At 41.2% G+C, this 21,868-nt stretch overlaps 1 protein-coding gene across 1 annotated transcript in view; it reads left to right on the top strand.

Annotated features, from left to right (window-relative positions):
* Nucleotides 1–17,921, top strand: part of Dnah12 (dynein axonemal heavy chain 12) — a 178,081-nt gene extending 160,160 nt beyond the window's left edge. Inside the window, exons 68-76 of the mRNA XM_052733823.1 lie at nucleotides 1,129–1,266; nucleotides 3,723–3,956; nucleotides 5,690–5,878; nucleotides 7,322–7,425; nucleotides 11,001–11,205; nucleotides 13,003–13,140; nucleotides 13,832–13,923; nucleotides 15,573–15,640; nucleotides 17,659–17,921. Coding sequence (XP_052589783.1) covers nucleotides 1,129–1,266; nucleotides 3,723–3,956; nucleotides 5,690–5,878; nucleotides 7,322–7,425; nucleotides 11,001–11,205; nucleotides 13,003–13,140; nucleotides 13,832–13,923; nucleotides 15,573–15,640; nucleotides 17,659–17,849 — 1,359 coding nt within the window. The 3' untranslated portion in view covers nucleotides 17,850–17,921. The remainder of the gene's footprint in view (nucleotides 1–1,128; nucleotides 1,267–3,722; nucleotides 3,957–5,689; nucleotides 5,879–7,321; nucleotides 7,426–11,000; nucleotides 11,206–13,002; nucleotides 13,141–13,831; nucleotides 13,924–15,572; nucleotides 15,641–17,658) is intronic.
* Nucleotides 17,922–21,868: the final 3,947 nt, after the last annotated feature.

Below are 21,868 nucleotides of genomic sequence, written 5' to 3'. Positions count from 1 at the left end.
CTAGCTCCAACATTAACTATTTTATATTTGCCTATTTAAGATGAAAAAAAATAATAGTGAAGGCAGGAGAAAGGACTGAATAGTTGAAAGACTACTGTCTCTGCTTAACGATGATTCCTATGCTCCTACTTCTGCACAGTAACTCTGTAAGTCTAAGAAGACACTTTATGGTTTTAGAAGAGAGCTTACCAGAACGGAGAAGGCAGCACAGTGTGTGATCCCTACAATTAGAAGACAGAGGACCAAAGACAGGAAATCATAAGCAAAGCTAATTTGGGACTCAGATTATGCAAATAAAAAATGGTGCTGTGTTGGAGAAGAGACCCCCTCGCACTTTCTGTATTATAACATTGATCAAGCGATGTTGGCACTCCATTATTGTTGTCTGTGAGACCCAAAGTTAGTGTCCATGCCATGTATCATAATTTTATGGTTAATAGTGGTGACCTTCACCAAGGAAGGGAAGGAGGGAAGGAAACAGTTATACCAGTGCATCACAGGAGGGGAGCGATTGACTTAGAGCTGTATCTGAGGTGTTCTAACTTGAAGTACATGTCATCAGTGTACTTGAAATCTACTGTGGAAGACCTAAAGAGATGGGTGAGCATCCTTCAGAGCACTGATACAGGAGGTACAAGTGACATCCATATTAGACATTGGACAGTGTCATGGAGAGATCAGCTAAAAATGCTTTCCCTAGTGCTCTCCAAATGAAAAGTAATAAAACTGAGCATTGCATATTGGAATTCATTCATATTCTCCTCATTAGTCATTCTTTTGCACTTACAGTCTCAAGTACATGCCCACAAATCCACAAAATAATACTGGGTGCTGGGGTTAGAGACAGCTGTGGATGGCAGGTATCATTAACCAACATTTTTATAAAATAGTAGTAATTTTTATTTTAGTAACGTTCAACATTATTATGGCTTGCTTATTGGATATTTGAATTAAGCATAAGATGAATGCTTTTTATAGAAAGTATACCTTTAGATACATGCCTTTTTAAACTAGAAGTTTGTACTGACATGGGAACGTAGAATCTCGTAATGAAAAATCATCTATTTTTCTAGTTTTACCGATGGAAATCTAACCATATTTTTCTCTTGTACATTTTTTGCATTAAAGGCATGGGAGAAGTTGCTTTTTGGAGTTTGCTTTTTTCATGCTCTTGTTCAAGAGAGAAAGAAATTCGGTCCTCTAGGTTGGAACATCCCGTATGGATTTAATGAGTCAGACCTACGCATCAGCATCCGACAGCTGCAGGTAGTAAGACCAGAACAAGCAGTTACAAAAGAGCGCTCTAACAGTCCCCAGGCCACACTTCGCGACACGGAGGGCAGACTTGATAATAAAGATAACAGATTCTTCTTGTGGAACTTATTGATACTTGGCTGGAGATGTAGTTCAGAAGTAAGCACTTGCCTTAGTATACATGAGGCCCAAGTTTGGACCCCAGCACTGAAGGAGGAAAAAAGAGTGAAAAATAAATTGTTAGTATCTTATCAAGTCTTTTAAAAATAATGAATCAGAAACCTTAAACAGAAATAAGTCCTTTATTTTGAAAATCGTTATAGTTGCTGAGATCAGTGCTTATAAATTATAATATATGTTGAATGACTTTGATTTGAACATTGTTTTTGAAACTTGTAGGAGGTAGGAGAATATTTTGCTTAAAATATTTTCCATACAACCTATAAACAACTGCGAACTCACCATCTACCAGGCCCCAGATGTCAGTCTCATGACCTCACCCTTCCCAAAACTAGCATTGAAATCCACAGACATCAGCTAGATCCATCTTTCATATCTAGTGGTGAGGACATGAAATGAGATTCATCTTTAAGCCATCGTCATCTGGTCACAATGGCAGGGTATCTCTCCAAAAGGCCCAAGAAAAAACTGGCAGCTAAGTGGTTAAACATCAGGGAGAGAGCTGTCTCTGTTTCTTGCGTATGGTACAAATTTAACATTCCATTCTCTAGGGGTCTCCTCCAGTTTGGGGGGACCCAGTTGAACATACATGTGTCCTCCCCCAAAGAGAAGGAAGGGGAAACTTTTTCAAATGGCACATAATTCATTCCCTCCAAGGATAACCTTCCCTTTTTCTCAGCCCCCTCTCTCAAATCTCTTGACAATTATCTTCCTCCCAAAAACATGAGGGTCTCAAAAAAGACTAAGCCCTTATTTTGACTGGGCTCTGGAGAACTTAGGAAATACTTTCTCAACCATGCACTATTTCTTCTATAATTTAGAGACAGGCAAAACTCTCTCAGCAAGTAACATACCATTGCAACACACACACTACCCCTGTATATTGGGCCAAGCACAGGATCTAGAAGTGGAAGAAATAAATTTAAGTCTTTCCATTACTTCACATTTTCCTAACTCTATTTCATGTTCTGCAGGGTTAATAGCATATGTGTAAGACAGTGTGAAAGCCATGCAAATCACAGCTTTACTATTATTGCTATGATTACAAGGAAACTTATGTATTGAAACCATGTCACCATGGGAACAAGGACACGGCACTAAGACTTAAAACTGCTGTTTTTATCTCACCATGAAAGGTGTCCTGAAATAGGCCTCAGGCCCCCAGCATTGGCCTTATTGGTATCTGGGACTGTGGGCAGCTACCCTGTACATTCAGAGCATCCCATACCTCTACCCAAGAGATGACAATAGCAACTCACACCTACCACAGTTATAATTTACTGATCTCCAGTCATTGCTGAGTATCCTCTCACAGATAAAAATGGACCCCAATTCATACCCAAAAAGGCTTGTTAGGATTGATTCATTTTTAAAAGCTGTAGCAATTCCCATGTCACTTATTTAACTTAAGTATTTTTCTCATTTAAAAATGCATTATGAATACTGGAGAGATGGTTCAATGGTTAAGAGCACATATTGCTCTTGCAGAGGACCTGAGTTCAGTTCCCAACACCCATGCTGGGTAATTCACAACCACCTGTAACTTCAGCTCCAGGGGACCCAATGTCAATCTGGCTTTGGGGTCACCTACACTCCCATGTGCTCATACTACATACATAAATACACACACACACACACACACACACACACACACACACACACACACACATGATCACATGTAATTTTTTTTTCAAGAAAAAGGCATTTTGAGGGCTGGAGGATGGCTCACTGGAAAAGAGCACGTGATCTACCTGAGCATCTGACTGAGAATCTCCAGCACCTATGTGCATGCCCAGACAGGCTAATCCCAGAGCTCACTGGCCAGGCAGCCTAGCCCAAAACAGCAAGCTTCCAGTTCACTGAGACCATGTTTCAAGGCAGCAAAGCAGAGAGATAAAGAAAACCACTCAGTATCCTGATCTGGGCTCCACAGTCACCCACTTGAGATGCATGCACACCCCCATACATAATCAACGGATGAGCTAGGCACGGTGACTCACCCTGGTCATCCCAGCCTTGGGAGGCTAAAGCAGGTATATTGGCTTGAGTCTGAGGCCAGCTCGGACTATAGAGTAAGAGTAAATAAATAGTAAATATCAAGGTCTTTATATCGGAAGAATGGAGAATGGAGACAAAATCATTCAAAATAAAATACTGAACACCGGACATTCGGTAATAATTCTTTCAACTCCCTTTCTACATAGGGAGGGAGAGAGAAGAGAAGCCATTTTAAACCGGAAATGAAATGAAAGAATCTACTTTTTTTTTCACTTCTGTCTTTGCTTCAGTTGTTTATAAATGAATATGACACAATCCCATTTGAAGCCATCTCCTACCTGACCGGGGAGTGTAACTATGGAGGAAGAGTGACGGACGACTGGGACAGACGTCTCCTGTTGACCATGCTGGCAGACTTCTACAACTTACACATCATCGAAAACCCTCATTACAAGTTCTCTCCCAGTGGCAACTATTTTGCACCTCCCAAAGGCACTTACGAGGACTACATTGAGTTCATTAAGGTAAATGGTGGTCTGAAACGAGGGTAAAACAGATTTGTGTTTGTGTGAGAGTGTGTGAGAGAGAGAAAGTGTGTGTGTGAATGTGTGTGAGAGAGTGTGTGTGAGAAAGAAAGTGTGTGACAAAGTGTATATGTGAAAGAGAGAGTGTGTGAATGTGTGTATGAGAAAGTGTGTGTGTGAAAAAGTGTGTGAATGTGTGTGAGTGTGTGTGAGAAAGTGTATGAGTATGTGTGTGTGTGCGAAAGAGTATGTATGAAAGTGTGTGTATGAGTGTGTGTGTGAAAGAGTGTGTGTGAAAGAAAGTATGTGAATGTGTGTGTGTGAGAGAGTGTATGTGAGTGTATTGTGAAAGTGTGTGAGTGAGTATGTGAGAGTATGTGAATGTGTGTGTGAGAATATGTGTGAGTGTGTGTGTGTGTGCATGTGCGAGTGTATGTGTGCGACAGAGAGAAAAAGTATGAATGTGTGAGAGAGAAAGTGTGTGTGTGTGTGTGTGTGTGTGTGTGTGTGTGTGTGTGTGTGTGTGTGTGTATGTGTGTGTGTGTGTGTGTTTTGAGCGATGATCTGTACCCTCTAACGTACAGGTTTAGACAAGCAAGATTCTAATGAACTTCAGACTCATTTTTGTCCAGGTAGTTACTGGACATCAGAGAATCTGAAGCTTTTGGTATTTGATGTTTAGTTGATTCTTAACCCTTTGCTGTTTGCACATCTGCCTTATGAATTTGTTGTTGTTTGTTTTTATTCTTCTGGGGGCCGCCACCCAGCTCCCAAATAAATCACACCCAGAGCTTATTCTTAATTATGGATTCCTGGCCTTAGCTTGGCTTGTTTCTTGCCAGCTTTTCTTAACTTTAAAATTATCCCATTTACTTTTTGCCTCTGGGCTTTTTCTTTTCTTCTGTATGTCTTACTTTCACCCTTACTCCACGGCTTGCTGTGTAGCTGGGTGGCTGACCCCTGATGTCCTCCCCCTTCTCTGGCTATTTCTTCCTTTTTTCCCAGATGTCTCCTTCTATCTATTCTGTCTGCCAGCCCCGCCTATCCTTTCTCCTGCCTCACTATTGGCCGTTCAGTTCTTTATTAGACCATCAGGTGTTTTACACAGGCAAAGTAACACAGCTTCACAGAGTTAAATAAATACAACATAAACAAAAGTAACACACCTTAAAAAAATATTCTATAACAGGAATTGATGCTTTGTAGTAGGAAAAGAACAACACTTTCCTCTGCCCTTATGGTATTCCCTGGATGAAAGGCAGTTTCGTGGGAGAAACAACATATAATTTGTATTGATGTTAATATTTTGTGTCTACGGAAGCTTCAGTGAAGGGATTGAAAACCAAAAGATGCAGTTTACTTTGGGGTTTATAAAGCCATTTAAATACATGGATAAAACAAAGGAAAAGCCTTGGATCTTAAGGGGCAATAAATTGTGAGAAAGTACTTAAGAAACGTATGAGGGAAACTAATAGAAGATCAAGTTATCTTAGTAGAAACTGCAGATTCACCCCAGTACAGTTCTGGCTCTAGGAAGAACTCTCCTCTTCTTGGCACAACACAAGGGAGAAATTGCAAACGCCCTGCTGTTAGGCAGATTAGGGGAGGAAGAAAACCCCAAACATAATGAGCCTTTAGCTCAAAGCAATGCTTATGCTAAGGTGGCATGTTTTGGAGTGGCATATCCTGATGCCTAGTGAATATATGATGCATGCTGAATCTGTTTTCCCTAGAAACTTCCATTTACTCAAGAACCTGAGATATTCGGATTACATGACAATGTTGATATCTCCAAAGATCTTCAACAAACAAAAGTCCTTTTTGAGTCCTTGCTTCTCACCCAGGGAGGCTCCAAGCAATCAGGCTCCTCGGGAAGTACTGACCAGATCCTGTTAGAAATTACTGAAGATATCCTCTACCAGGTGACACTTGGTTTGAAATGCGGTGCTTCTGCTGTAATAGAAATTGCATTTGGATGGGAAATTCCATGAAGCCGGACTACAACTTTCAGCAACATACTTTACTTCTCATACATTAGTTTCCAAATCTGCTAGGTGGAGAGTAGTTGCAGTTGTTATAAGGCTTTTTGAGGACATTAAGGAGAACATTAATTTAAAGTAGTTTGTAAAATGCCTACTATATAGCTAAGTCCTTAATAACTAGAGTTGTGGATGAACTACTGTGCCTATCATTCACTTTTATTTCTAAATCAAAAGTAAAAAGAAAATTTTAATGGAATGTTCTGAACTTGCTGGTTCAGGGAGAACATGGTGGGTTTTTTTTATTTTATTTTATCTGTACCTTCGGAGGTGACTGTCACAAGGAAGTCATATCAGTGCTCAGCCTGCAGTTATGCATTCCCTTTCCATGGTACAGCCCAGTGCACTTAGCCTGCTAGGTAATGCAGATGGCACTCTACTGTCATCTTTTCCAGTGACTAAGGGGAATGTGAACAGATTATGACCCTCAGCGGCAATCTTTATAGTTCCCTTCCAATGTAGCTACTGTAAGTATGCCCACCCTTCAGTGTCAGACACCCTGACATGGCAGAATCGGGCCCCTATTCCACTTGCCTCCAGAGGCCATGGGCTGTACCGCGCAGGATTCCCACACAATCCTGGCTGTGGTCACTAAAGTAGGGAGGGAGGTCCACTGTCTGCCACCATGATGGCGGCCACAGTCAGTCCTGGCCTCCAAGCTACTGATTTTGCAATATGCCTCTCTTCACACCTGCTTCTATGGTTTACCTCTGTGGGGAAAGGCAGTTGACTTTGTGAATGCTGTCTCCAGTAAGATTCCTAGGAAGGACCTGGAAGAAGATTTAAGACATATTTGGGGGAGTGCTGAGTCAAAATCACTAGACGGCATCACTTAGATTCTTAGGATGCAAAGGGCAGCTTGACTCTCAGTTCGAGCATTCCCTAACTGGGAATTCTCTTGCCACCTCAGGAGTGTGAGCTCCAATGTCTTAGGACTTTGAACATTCCAAAGTCCTCACCACCTCATCACCTCAAGTATCTGTAAATATGACATCAGAACCACACACTAAGTGGCTTTCTCTCTCTCCCTGTGCCCTAGAACATTTCTGTGTTTACAAGATTAACCATTTGATAGGAGGGTAAGTGATAATCAATTATAAGTGAACATGAAACATTTATGAAATTGTAAATACATTTTATCCATGGAAAACAAGACTGAGTTTGCAAAAAGAAACTGTACAGATTTTTAGAAATAAAGATGTTCCTATCTGTAAAGTGGAAATAATAATGATTACCTATGTATTAGTTATTATTGACGTTATAGCTGAATGAAGCTTAGTGTCTATTTTGAGAGTAACTTGTGATTTTCAACATGTGTTCTTTCAGCTCCCCAATGATTTTGACATTGAAAAAGCACTACGCTATTATCCTGTGAGGTATGAGGAGAGCATGAATACTGTGTTAGTGCAAGAAATGGAACGGTTTAACAAGTGAGTAAATCCCCCGGAAGTCAGAAGCAGCCAACCAGAGCTGACAAAATGACTTACTGCTATTGAATTTTAATATCTTAAGAAATTATCAAAATGTCCAATTTTACTTTTTTAAGTATCATAGCCTTTTACCCCAGGAGAGAATCTTTTATCATGTAAAAATGATTATGAAAAAGATATCTACTCTTATTGATTAGAAGTAGTCATTAATCACATAACTTCTCATCTATTATTGTCCTCTTCACAAAGTAAAGATGGGGCTGGAGAGATGGCTCAGTGGTTAGGATCACTTGCGGCTTTTCCAGTGGACCTGACTTCAGTTCCTGGTAGCCTCACCAGGCAGCTCCCAACCAGCTGTAACTCCAGCTCCATGGTATCCAGCTCCCTCCTCTGGTCTGGCAGCTGCGCTCATATGCACTTACCCAAACACAGATACTCAAACATACACATAATTTAAAAATAGTTTAAACAGAGTGAGCATGGACGGGTCTATCTGTCCTTTCTATCAGTTTCTGTCACTGATATGTGCTTCCTTCTCTTTATTTTTAAGTGCTGTGGCCCAGATTAGCTATCAACTAACCTTTAGACCTGACCTTATTTATTTGTTGGTTGGTTGGTTTTTGAGACAGAGTATAGCCTAAGCTGGCCTGCTGTGTAGCTCATGTGGCCTTGAACTCCTAAACCTGCTGCCTCCACCTCTGAAGATGCTAAATTACAGATGTGTACCACTATGTCTGGCTCCCTTTTCTTACTGAAGTTGATTAAGTACCCCATGATAAACAAACTTTTGCGCTGACTTTTATTGAATTTTTTTATAATTCAAAACTGGATTAAGAAAGAGAAAATTGTTTTTGTTATGAGTTTTCTGTAATATTTCCATGCTTATTTTGTTTTCTAGACTTGTTGAAATACTAAAGTAAACTATATGAAAATACCATGTTGTTCTGTTTAACTCTGGGTTTTGAGGGGAGCATAATTTATTTGTTTGCTTGCCTCTTTGTTCTGTGGTTCTAAAGATTGAAACCTAGGGCTTCATATGTGCTAGGCAGATGCACTACCCCTGAGTCATATCTCCAACAATAATTCAGTATTTTTATATAAATACTATAATTATATGTGTGTGTATATATATATATATATATACATGCATATATATATATATATATATATAATAGTATTCAGTCTCTCAGCTAGTAGGGCTTCATTAATCACTACAGGTATATTTATGGTCTACTCAGCAGTTGGACTTAAGTAGAAAACAGTGTTTGAAAATTTATAAATCAATACATAATTCATACTTTGATACATGGTTTCCCTTTTCAGCCATTGCATAATACTTTTTTGGGTTTTATGAAACAGGGTCTTGCTATTATATAGCACAGACCGTCCTTGAACTCACTATATAGCCCAAGCTGGCCTCAAGCGCAAAGAAATTCTAAGTCATTCAAGTGCTAAGATTACAGGGCTATGCCACTTTGTCCTGCTTGCATAACACCTTTTTTCAACTTTTTTCTATATTTCCATGTTATCTGTAATATTATTTACCTAATATTTTTTCTCAGGTGATTCTTTGCTTGAATGAATTTGATCCTCCCAAAATGGTCCATAAATCCAAAGAAACCCTTATAAAAGTGCAAAGGTCTTGTCTCATAGCTATAGGAAAAACAATTTTAGAATTCATATAATTCATAAAGAGTCAGAAAGTATCTCAAATATCTAATGCAGTTATAAGCAAAAAAGAGCAAAGCTGGAGACATCACACTACCCAAACTCCAGGAGCACGATCAGATGGTGGTGACTGAACACGTTGACGGAGGGAGGGACAGAGGAAAGAGTTCAGAAAATGGAAAACGTACGTTTATAGTCAGCTGATACTTGACAACGGTGCCAGTGGTACTCACTGGAGCAGCTATGGTCTCATTGTAAGCGGTGCTGGGGAAACCGGATGTGCATAGGGCGAAAGAAGGAAATTGGACCTATGTCATACCACATACAAAGCGAATTGCAAATAGATAAAGATTTAACCCAAGACCTGAAAGTGTACTGGGCCGGTGGTTCAGTGATAGACTACATGCCTAGAATGCACAGGGTCCTGAGTTCAGTCACCAATACCAGACAAACAAGCCTGAGACTGTAACCCTCAAAGGCAAAGACAGACAAATGGAATTCCCTCAAAATACAAAGATTCTCCATATCAAAGGAAGCAATCATGTGTAAAATATGTAAGGAACTCACACAACTTACAGATTAATCAATGGGCAAGAGACTTGAACACACATTCTCACACAAGTTATCCAAAGGCCATTGTTAGAAGGAAGGCCAGCACCAGCATCAGCACCTAGAAGAGACGCAAATGAAAAGTGTAAGTGCCATCCCTTGCTCTCATGAAAACGGCCAGTGGAAAGTAAACCCATACATCCGTTATGTGAAAACAGCATGGAGGGTCCTCAAGAACCAAAAACAAAATTACCATACCACCAGAAGTCTCATTTTTGAGTATTTACCCAAAGATTTTCAATCAATATGTCAAAAAGAGGTCTCTATTCCTATGATTACTACACCACTGTTCACAATAACCATGCTATAGAATCAATTTGTATCCATCAAAAAATAAAGGAAATGTGTTACACCACACAATGAATAGTATTTATTCCTAAAAGTAAGGAATTCTGTCATTTGTGTCAACAGTGATGGAACTGAAGAATATTTCCTAGATGAAATAAGCCAAACCTAGAAAGATGAATACACATGTTCTCGTTTTTGTGGATAACAACTAATCTTATATGACAGAGTGGAATAGTAGTTATCAGGGCCTGGGAGATGGGAGAATTGGGAGATGGCGGTCAAGATGTGCAGAGTCTCACTAGACAGAAGGGAAAGCTTGATTGGTTAGATCAGTCACACAGCCTGCATAATACAGATCATAATTTTGTACATGTTCCATTTGAATACCATAAAAATGTATATTTCCAATGTTCTCATGGCATAAAATATGAACTATTTGCAATGATCTGTTAATGAGTTTAACATGATTTTCCAATTGTATTAAAAATTATAACACCACCTTATATTCCATAAACATACACAATTATAATTTATCAACATATACTTTTTAAAGTTATCTAGTCCTGAGCAATAATAGCCAGAAAAGTATTTGATATTATTTGATACGAATATCAAATAATAATAAATTGATATGCTACTGGTTTATTCTGTGTTTCAAAATAGTGTGCCGCCTGTGGTGGTGTGCACCTTTAATCCCAGCACTCAGGAAGCAGTGGTAGGGGGATCTCTGTGAGTTCCAGGCCAGCCTGGTCTACATAGCCAATTCCAGGTTATCCAGGGCTACACAGTAAGACCCTGTCTCAAAAAAAAGTATGTAATGGCTAAAATGACAATGCTCATTCAAATGGCACCTACATTTAACTCATATGCCACCTATCGACTGGCATAGCCATGCTTTGGGGAACCCTCCCACAAAGCTGTGACTGTTTCCTGTTGTCTCTTCTTTTGTAGATTGTACATGGATGTTTACTATCAAGTATATGTTGATGACACAGTTTCTTTCATTGCAGTTTAATTAGAACTATACGCAATACTCTACAGGACCTTAAGAAGGCTATTAAAGGTGTGGTTGTAATGGACTCTGCATTGGAAGCACTTTCAAGCAGCTTGCTTGTTGGGAAGGTTCCAGAAATGTGGGCGGAACGATCATACCCAAGTCTGAAGCCCCTTGGAAGCTACATCACAGATTTCCTAGCCCGACTGACCTTTTTACAGGTAAAGTATTAGATAGATAGACAGATAGATAGACAGACAGACAGATAGATAGATAGATAGATAGATAGATAGACAGACAGGTAGATAGACAGATAGAGGATAGATAGATAGATAGATAGATAGATAGATAGATAGATAGATAGTTGATAGATAATTTTATACTTAAAATATGTATTATTCAAATGAAAAACATTCATTCAAATATTGTATATAGCACAGTATATATTGTATATAGCAAAATATATACTTGTCATTGTTGAGCAGAGAGAGATTAGTAACCAACTGTGGTCACTTTAAAGTCCCTAGGTTGAAAGAAATGTGATGAGTAGTTTCTTGGTTATCTAAGCAAAATGTATGAATATATAAAATGCCGGGCGGTGGTGGCGCATGCCTTTAATCCCAGCACTCGGGAGGCAGAGGCAAGCGGATCTCTGTGAGTTCAAGGCCAGCCTGGTTTACAGAGTTCCAGGAAAGGTGCAAAGCTACACAGAGAAACCCTGTCTCGAAAAAAAAAAAAAAAAAACCAAAAAAATAATAATTAATTAAAAATAAATAAAATGCACATGTTTTGAAGTACTGAGTAGAAAATTGAAATTTTACTTTAGTCAAACTCAAGTGACATATTTATAAAAGTTCTAAGTCTGTGATTCCCAGACTCTACTGTTTAATGTTGTCTTGTGATTTTAATGCTCAAAGGAAGTCACAAAAAAGCCCAAAGCTTAGATTTATCACCATTTGTCCTTTGTCTTCTATCTTATCTCAAAAAAAGAAGTGTGAGAGAAGTTCTTTGAATCTCCCTTCCCAGGCTGCACATGCATATATATGCACAAAGATGAAGCTGCTGTTCGGCTCCTGTGCTTTCTCATCTCATAGTTTATGTTTACACAAAAGCACCGTGTGGGGAATTAGAGGGATGCTTGAGAGTACGGTGAAACCTTTAGCAAGGGCTCAGCAAGCGCTTCTGCATCTTGGCTTCCACTGTGTCACTTGCCGCAGTGACTTGAAGTGTGATTGGCCAGATGTTAACCACAGGCTCCACTCCAGGACTAGGCAGAGTTCTGCCTGCAGAAAGACTCAGACTGAGAATGTGGGAGGGGCGAAAGAAAGGCAGAAAAAAAAAAAAAAAAAAAAAAAAAAAACCACGGTGCTCATTCAGCATAGCCAGGACCACCATGTAGGCCTGGCTAATTAGAGTGAAGAATTCCTGAAAGTAAAAGGCACACTTGAAAATATACCGTGGGGCCAGATGGAAAAGAATCTTGAGTAGGAGACTAGGAGGTCTGGTTTTGCTTTGGTGGGCCGTTGCAGAATTATGCAAGATGACAAACTATGCCTGGTCAGAAGTGTCTCGGCGACATTGTTCAGACATTGAGTAGACAGGAGCAAGAGGACAGGTCACGCTGGAGCAGGAAGAAGACTGAGCATCTGGAGTGGGCAGTGCACATGCAAACAAGGGGCTTACCCGGCCTCAAGAGCTGGACTAGCATGAGAAATAACATTAATTACAGGTTAAAATTTCTAAAGATGGCAGCTTTTCATTGGGCTCAACAATGTAATGAATACTCAAAATTACAGTTGGCCTTTTGCAGATTTGACTCTTTCAAGTTAAACTTACTCAAATTAATGCTGAAACCATTTTGAATTTTCAAGAATAACTAGGAAAAAGAAAGGAGGAAAGAGGGAGCATTGGATGTCAGGGAAAGTGAGGACAACATAGACGGAAATCAGAATCAGGAATTGTATGTGCAGTGACACTTGCGTGAAAATAGACGTAATGTGTCTTGCTTCCCTTTGCAGGAATGGTTCTCTCTGGGAAAACCCAATGTGTTTTGGATCTCTGGTTTCTTTTTCACCCAAGCTTTTTTGACCGGAGCGATGCAGAATTATGCCAGAAAATACACCATCCCTATTGATTTGCTAGGCTACGAATTTGAGGTACGGAAGGTCACTCCTTTAACTCAATAGTGTGATGCTAAATCAGTCATATGCTTAAGCAAGAAGAATATGCAAAATTTATATATAAAGGTTCAATATAACCAAATTATTTCTCTATTCTTTGTGTCTTATAAATTATGTAACTCTTGTCTTACAGTCTTTAGAACTGTTGTAATGTCAATATTTGGTACAAATAACCCAGTATTGTTCTTATGTTAACAAAAAATAATGTGATAAAATGCTTCAAAATAATTATATGTGGCTGGGTAGATAGCACAGTTAGTAAAATGCTTAACACACAAGCCTGGGGACCTGACTTCTATCCCTAGAAAAGAACCCATGTAAAACTGCTGGCCAGATTACATGCATCTGTAATCCCAGTGCTGGAGAAGTGGACAGGTAGATACCTGGGGCTCACTGGCCAACCAAGCAAGGAGGATGGCTCCTGAAGAATCACACCCAAGGTTGACCTCTGCCTCCACACACCCATTCATACACATGCTCATATGCCTACACACACACACACACAGAGCAACTGTATAATATTGTATATTTTTAGACATTATGGCTGAAAAACTTTATAGTCTAACAGGTTTTTTTTTCTTAATGTACCCTGACTGTTCAGCCAGAGTTTTCTTCATGAGATGAAGGCATGTGGTGAACAACATTAATAGTGTGGGTCTCTTTGCAGGTGATTTCTCGTCATGCCTCTGACAGTGCACCAGAAGACGGCGTGTATATTCATGGGTTATACCTTGATGGAGCACGGTGGGACAGGACCAGGTTAGTGCTTTCCACTCAAACCGTCTGCCACCACAGATTAGTCATAGATATGATAGTGGTCTCCTGTCTTCTTTCAAAGCAAAGGGTCTCGCCGGGCGGTGGTGGCACACGCCTTTAATCCCAGCACTCGGGAGGCAGAGCCAGGCGGATCTCTGTGAGTTCGAGGCCAGCCTGGTCTCCAAAGCGAGTTCCCGGAAAGGCGCAAAGCTACACAGAGAAACCCTGTCTCGAAAAACAAAAAAAAAAAACAAACAAAGCAAAGGGTCTCTTCTATGAGAGTAACATGTTCAGAATCCTTGCACAAGTCATCATACAGACTGGGAAAATCGACGAGGGATTATTTTTAGGTCCTAACAATTTTAGCTAATATTCTGGTGGTCTCATTAGTAAAAAAGTTAGCTGAAATTATTTTCCTGCTTCTACTTAAAAACGGCTCCCTTCCATCTTGTAATGTGTAGGACTGAATCAATTTTTAACCACTGACAGTTTAATAAAGCTCCCATTTAGTGAATGGAAATCTTCTGCTGACATTTGATTGTGTGTGTGTGTGTGTGTGTGTGTGTGTGTGTGTGTGTATGTATGTCTGTGTGTATCTGAGTGTGTGTGTGTATACAGATTTCTAGCTTTATTCTTAGAAACAGAGAGGAAACTATTAAGCTTTTTCTGGTTTAAAAAAAGTAGGGATGAGAAGAAAAGGCAGAACATTTCCCTTAGAGCCTGGTCCTTAACAATTCATTTATCGGCATGATCTATTGTTCAAAAACAGGGTTGGACTTTGCTCCCAAGTCTGTGGAAAATGAGGTAGGAAAAACCACTGAAAAGGAAGCAATATGGTAATTCTATAGAGATAATTTCAAGACAGGGTTACTGAAGGGGCTCATTCCCCTCCCTGGCCTCCATGGTCTTATAGTCAGATCATAATGCAAAATGCATTCAGTCTGACTTCAAAGGTCCCCACAGTCTCTCACAGTCTCAACACTGTCACAATTCCAAAGTTCAGAGTCTCTTCGGAGACTCATGGCAGCCTCTCATCTTTAAGCCCTGTACACTTCTGAGTTCTATTCCCCACAGACGTGTAGTCCAGGCTGGCCTTGAACTCCTTATCCCCATGCCGCATCCTCTCAAGCACTGTCGTCCTGGTGTGCACCACCATGGCTGGTTCACCCCTCAACAGTTCATTGCCATTTTTCTTCTCCTTCTTCAATTGCTTAACTTTCCTTCCTTCCTAACCGGAAAAAAAAATGTAGCATACTAAAAGGAAAACAGATTCTCTAGAGAGCAGACCTGTTTTCTTTACTTTATTTTATATTTATTTTGTCTTGTTTATCGAGGTCTCACTCTGTATCCTAGAGTGGACTTGGACTCATGGTAGTGCTCCTGGCTCAGCCTTTGTAGCACTGAACTTAGAGGGATGAGTCAGCATGCCCAGCTTACACTTGACCCTTGACCCTGTCAGGAACCGGAGAAGATTATTCTGTCTGTGAGCCTCCACACTCTCTGTGGACTGGGAACGGCGTGACCATCGTGGGTGTGGAGTGTGGTAGCACAGTGTCTGCGTCCTGTATCTCTGGTCAATGTCCAAATGGCAACTTGGTTCTAATGAGTAAATTTCAGAATCACTACTAATATCCATCAATTTCTCTTTGCAGTGGATTGCTTGCTGAACAATATCCCAAACTTTTGTTTGACCTGATGCCCATCATATGGATAAAACCAAGTAAATATGTAACAGAATATAGTTAGAGGATAATTATTCTCCTGAATAACTTTTTACCCAAACCTTTTAGGTTTTAATTCATTTGTGATTTATACAAGATGGACTGTCTGTGCTGTAACTATTTGGGAGCACTTATATTACTTTGGGACCATCACTGCTTCTTTATTCTGTTAGCCTATACAAGATACAGCTTTAAGGGCTGGAGAACTGGCTCAGCAGTGAAGCGCGCTTGCTGTTCTTCCAGAGGACGCAAGTTTATTACCAGCACCCATGTCTGTCAGCTGGTAACTCCAGCTCCAGAGGATCTGATATCCTCTTCTGGCCTCAGCAGGCACCAGCTCAAACATGGCACACGTACACACAGACATACACACATAGCATATAAATTAAAAACTACCCATCTTTTTAAGATACCATCCTGTTTATTACATCCTCACGCTTCCGTGATGGACTCACAGAGCGACAGCCTCTTCCCCCTCCCACACTTTGGCTGGGTGCCTTTGCTAAGTGTCAGAGTGCACAGGATCTGATGCAGACTGCCAGTGCCCAGCATTTTCTGGCTGTAAGAGGCCCATAGGCCTTGGAGCCAACCAGGCGATCTAAGACCCGTATGGAAACCATGGGATAGAGGCCAACTTTACCCCTTTGAGGAGGCACTTGCTCTTTCTACTACCACCATTTTTTTCTAAAAGTAAATGAATAATGAGGCTCATTCATTTTTCTAATTTTTGAAAAATTATTTTTAGTTTTCCTTTTTGAAGTGCTTATGATCAAACCTAGGGTCTCCCACATGTGAAGATGTGTTCTTCCACTGACTTAGACCCCTAAGCCCCCTAAGCCCCCTAGCCCCAATTTTCTAGTCTTAAATAACAGTGGATGAACATATTCACCAATTACCTACAGTCACCACCCAACCTATCAAATATCTTCTCTACTAACATTATTCAACGATGACAAGGGTGCCTTTCATTTAGAAAAACTCTTCTAGGAATTATACATAGATTATTTTGTGAGTTTACGGGAGTTGGTATATTTTCCTTATTAATAACCTGCTAAAAACAGGTAGGACCTTCAGCTGCTTCTAATTGGCCTGTTAAAGCTGGCTGGCAGGTAGTGCCAGCTTCCTTCCACCCCTGCAGGGCTGTTGTACTTCTTGGCATTTGCTTCACTTGTCATTCAGAATGTCCAGTGCAGTTCTCAGGAGTGCTCTTGGAGTCTAAGCAGTTTCTCCCCAATCTCCTCTATCACACACTCCCTGTGTGGGTACTTTCTCCTTCCCTCCCTCATCCTCTGGAGATTCACACCTTCCCAGAGATCCAAACTGTTTTTGTAAGATTGGTTTTTATGGGGCTGAAGAGATAACTCAGCAGTTAAGAGCATTTGCTACTCTTGCAGAGGACCCAAGTTGCCTTCCCTACACCCATGTTGGATGGCTTACAAGTGCCTGTAACTCCAGTCCAGGGGATCCAGTGCCCTCTCTCTGGACTCTGTGGGGAACTGAACTCATATTCAGATACTCCCATCCCCATACAAAGAAACACACATGTGTATACACATAATTATTTGAAAGAGTTTAATTTTTAATTTGTGTGTTTGTCTGTGTGTGCTATGTATGTACGTATGCGGGTGCCTGTGGAGGCCAGAAGAGGGCATCAGATCTCCTATATCTAGAGTTACAAAAGGTTGTGAGCTGCCAGATACAAGTGTTGGAAACTGAACTGGGGTCCCAGAACAAGTCAGTGCTCTTAACTCCTGAGCCATATATTAACTACCAAGCCATCCCTTCAGTCCCATAGGAGCAAAACTTTTCAATCAACTCTTGATTTATAGACCCAGACTCATTAACCATATAAAAGTGCTTGCCTCGATATACCCACTGTTAAAAAAAACCTAAATCTTTCAAGTATCATACTAAAGATCTTGGCCATTCTATTACAAAGTAAACAAATGTTCTTTTAGAAACAATGGCTGTTTCCTCTTTCTTTAATGGATGTCTCTCTCTTTTCTTCTTTTTCAAGATGAAAAGTCCAAGATTACAAAGACAAATGCCTATATCTGTCCCCTCTACAAGACAAGTGAACGTAAAGGAACTCTTTCCACTACAGGACATTCTACCAACTTTGTTATTGCAATGTTGTTGGAAACAGACCTGCCTATTCAACATTGGGTCAAGCGTGGTGTGGCTCTGCTCTGTCAGCTGGATAACTAAATTGAACAAATTTAGAAAACATCTGATAATTTTTAAATTTTCACTTACTTAAAAAAAAATTCCCAAACTGAGTATTGTGGTGTCATTCCTTGAACGGGCCTTTACCTCATTCTGTCTGATGTTCCACCCTTGATTAGAAAAGTCCTGTAACCAGATGCCTTTGAGTTCAGCTAGACACCTTCAGAGAAAATGTGAGACAAAGTGCTGTGTTGAAGCATATGGAAATCTTTGCAGATTTTATCTAGTTTCTCACAGTTTGATACAAACACAGAAAGATTTGGACAATTGGGTGGATAGAATTTAATTTATATTGGAAAGTATTTCTTTCCCTAATGTCCTTTCTTAAAGCTCCGATCATTATATACTTTCTCCTTGGCTACCTGAAACCATCATGCATGACCATTTAAATACTTGAAAGCACAGTGAGGAAACTATTAAGGCAAAGAGCCATAGCCTGTATCTCATACTTGTAAAACTTACTCCAGTGTCTCAGAGTTCTCTTGAGACTGACAAGGAAGTGAGGGTGTGACAGGAGAGCTGGCTGGTGGCCAGTGCCAGTCTCCACGGCTGCAGCAACATTGTCCCTCTTGGCATTTCATTTGCATTGGAAATATCAAGTGTCCCCTTTATTTGACATTTTTATTACTAGTAGTAGTAGTGTTAGTGTATGTGTGGAGAGGGAGTGAGGTGGGAGGGGTATGCATGCCTCAGTGCAGGTGCGAGGATCGGGGAACAACTTTGGGGAGTTAATGACGCATGTCCACCTTGGAATCTAGGGAGAGAACTCGGTCATCAGGTTTGCATACCAAGCACCTTTACCCTCTGAGCCATCTTGCTGACTCTGTCTCCCCTTTGTTATTTTTAATACTTGATATTCTTCGTACTTAGTGTGCATTGATAATATTAATATACACTGAGGATTTATAAATATTTCAACAAAATGAAAATTTAGTCAAAATTGCATTATGTGGTAGGTCTGGGGAGATCACTTGGTTGGTAAAGTGCTTGCCATGCAGGCGTGAGAACCTGAGATCAGTCCCCAGAACCCAAGTACAAAATGTGGTAGCTGGAGAGATGACTCAGCAGCTAAAATACCAGCCTGCTCTTGCAGACAACCTGAGATCAGTTCCCAGCACCCACACCAGGTGGCCCACAATGGCCCGCAACTCCAGCTCCCAGGGATCCAACACCCTCCTCCTGCTTGTGCAAGCACATGCACTCATGTGCAGACACATGCACTCATGTGCAGACACTGCACTCATGTGCAGACACATGCACTCATGTGCAGACACTGCACTCATGTGCAGACACATGCACTCATGTGCAGACACTGCACTCACGTGCAGACACATGCACTCACGTGCAGACACTGCATTCACGCGCAGACACATGCACTCACGTGCAGACACATGCACTCATGTGCAGACACATGCACTCATGTGCAGACACTGCACTCACGTGCAGAAGCCCACACTCAAACGAACACATATACACATAATTTTTTTTTTAATTTCAAGTTTTCAAAAAGCTGAATGTACTGACATGCACCTTGTAATTCCAGGGCTGAGAAAGTGGAGAGAGGCAGACCCCTGAAACTCACTGGCCAGCCTGCCTAGTTAGCAAGCCCTAGGTCTCAGAAAGAGAGACTGCCTCAAAAACAAGAAGGTAGCTGGAAAGATGGTTGAGAGTGTTTGCTGCTCCTGCAGAGGAACTGGGTTCAGTTCTCAGCGCCTACATCAGGTGGCTCATAAGTACCTGTGACTCCAGTTCTAGGGGATCCTTCTGGCCTCCAAGGGCACCTACATACACAGGGACACAGACATACATGCAGGTACACACACACACACGCATAAAATAACAATCTCTGAAAAGGTGGGTGGATTCTAAGGAATAACACCTCTAGGTCGATCTCTGCCTGAACACATTTACACAAGTGTGTGCAACACCTGAACACACACACACAAATTTAAACGTAAGTTCTGTTACATAGCATCTCATGGTGCTGGGGATTTAACCTGGATCTTGTGCATGTTGGGCAAGTACTCTGCCACTGAGCCATAGCTCCAGCCTGCGTTTTTACTATTCATTTTGAGACAGGGTCTCACTAAGTTGCCCAGGCTAGCTGTGAACTCACTTTGTAACCCAAACAGGCCTGGATCCTGGGATCTTCCTGCCTCAGCCTTCCTAGTAACTGGGGTTCCAGGTCAGTGCTATGACGAACAGCAGTTAAGTCACTTTTGATAATGCCATCAGAGCAAAATGGCTGGCTCCTCTTGTTATGAATTATGCATGTGGGGGACCCAGGGCTGCCAGACCAGGGCCCACTCATGAGGGAAAGCATGCTGGGAAGATGGGGGGCAACAGCAGCTCATGGAAAATCATTCACTCCCGGGCACTGCATTCATGTGGAGAGCTTATTATAATAGAGAGATGAAGAGAAAGACAGGAAAGGGGGAGGAGAGAGAGAGAGAGAGAGAGAGAGAGAGAGAGAGAGAGAGAGAGATTGAGGGTGTGCACCTCATGGGGGGAAAATCGGAAGAGAGAGGAAGGGGAGGAGTTTTCCTTAAAATGAGGTTCTTACATCAGGACGCAGGGTGGCCCCAAAGGGCAGGATTTCAAGGGACAAAACAGAATACTAACATTCCTCCATTTTGATTATTATAAAAGAGTTGAGTTATGGGAGCAAGTCGGGGAACAAGGGTGCTGAATTCCTGAGAATGCTTCAAGCTGACAAGGGGTGAAGTGGGGAGGGGGAACCGGGAGTCATGCGTGGCAGAAGATCTCAGGAACGTTCCTTGAGGGAGCTGAGGAGGCAGGTTGCAGCGGTGGTGTTCCAGGAGCTTGGGGGGAAGTGGCACATCAAATCAGGAGTACAGAAGCCATGGCATCTGCTGTTTCTCTGGAAGTCAGGTGGGAAAAGAGAATCTGCAAAATATGCTCAAAAAATAGGTGGGGTCAGAAGTGGGCTCTGGAGATTGTTAGTTTTCATCAGACTAGATTTCTTGATGCAGCAGCAAAACTTTTCCCAGGAGCCTGTAGGTATCTGTAAGACAGCTGGAATGGATTTACATCAAGGCAAAAGGGTTAAAAACCTTAGGAACCATTTGTTAAAACTTTGAACCTCTGGCGTTATATCTGAAACCAGTCTACCCTGTACCATGAAGTCTGGAGCTCTTAAACTGATACCCTAGTCATCAAACATCGTCAGATCTGAGAAGGATAAATTTAAGAAGAAGTGAGAGAGTTTTCCAGCTACCTAGGCAGCAATTCCAAGTCTTTCCATGGTTGTTGGGGACAGAGGCCCCAAAAGCAGCATTTGTTCAGATGGTAGGCTCAGAAGATCTGACAGATATGGAGTAGAAATTTGAGGAGACTGACCCACCTTGACTTTGCAGTATGGGGCTATCGGTCCTCCATTATTCCACTTATTCACAGTCTGGACAGGATCTCAGCTTTTTGCTGTGTGGTCAGCCTTGCCATGAGCTTCCAGGTAGAAATTCTGTGGCCATCCATCTTCTTGGAGAAGATACAGGAGCTGATATGTCTCTTTATCATTAAACGTTTCATATTAAATGCCATATTCTCAGATTTCTACAGGTGTTTGAGGACCAGGAGAACAAAATCTGTTAGATGTATTTATAACTTTGAGAGCATATACATTACTTAAATCTGAATATACAGGTTTCTCAGTTATAGCTTAATGAAGTTAGCAAGGATGTGGGGGGGGGTACTGATCTTTGAATACAGCCAGATTATAATCCTGAATGACTTATATAGAAATAATTATTTCTTAAGCTGTCTCCTGAGAAGGCAAAGAAGAGTGACAGGGGAAAGATCCCAAGGCCAAATGGGAACAGGAGAAAGGGGGCTTGTGAGTCAGGGTATGGCCCAACTCTGAGAAAAGGAAAAAGACCCTCTTGGTGGACCAGAAAGTCCATCCTAAATGATTTATATAGAAATAATAATTTCTTGCCAGGCGGTGGTGGCATATGCCTTAATCTCAGCACTCAAGAGGCAGA

Source organism: Peromyscus californicus, unplaced genomic scaffold, assembly GCF_007827085.1.
Source record: "Peromyscus californicus insignis strain IS unplaced genomic scaffold, ASM782708v3 Scaffold_12__1_contigs__length_115047231, whole genome shotgun sequence".
Lineage (NCBI taxonomy): Eukaryota > Metazoa > Chordata > Mammalia > Rodentia > Cricetidae > Peromyscus > Peromyscus californicus.
This window is presented reverse-complemented; position numbering and strand designations above follow the sequence as displayed.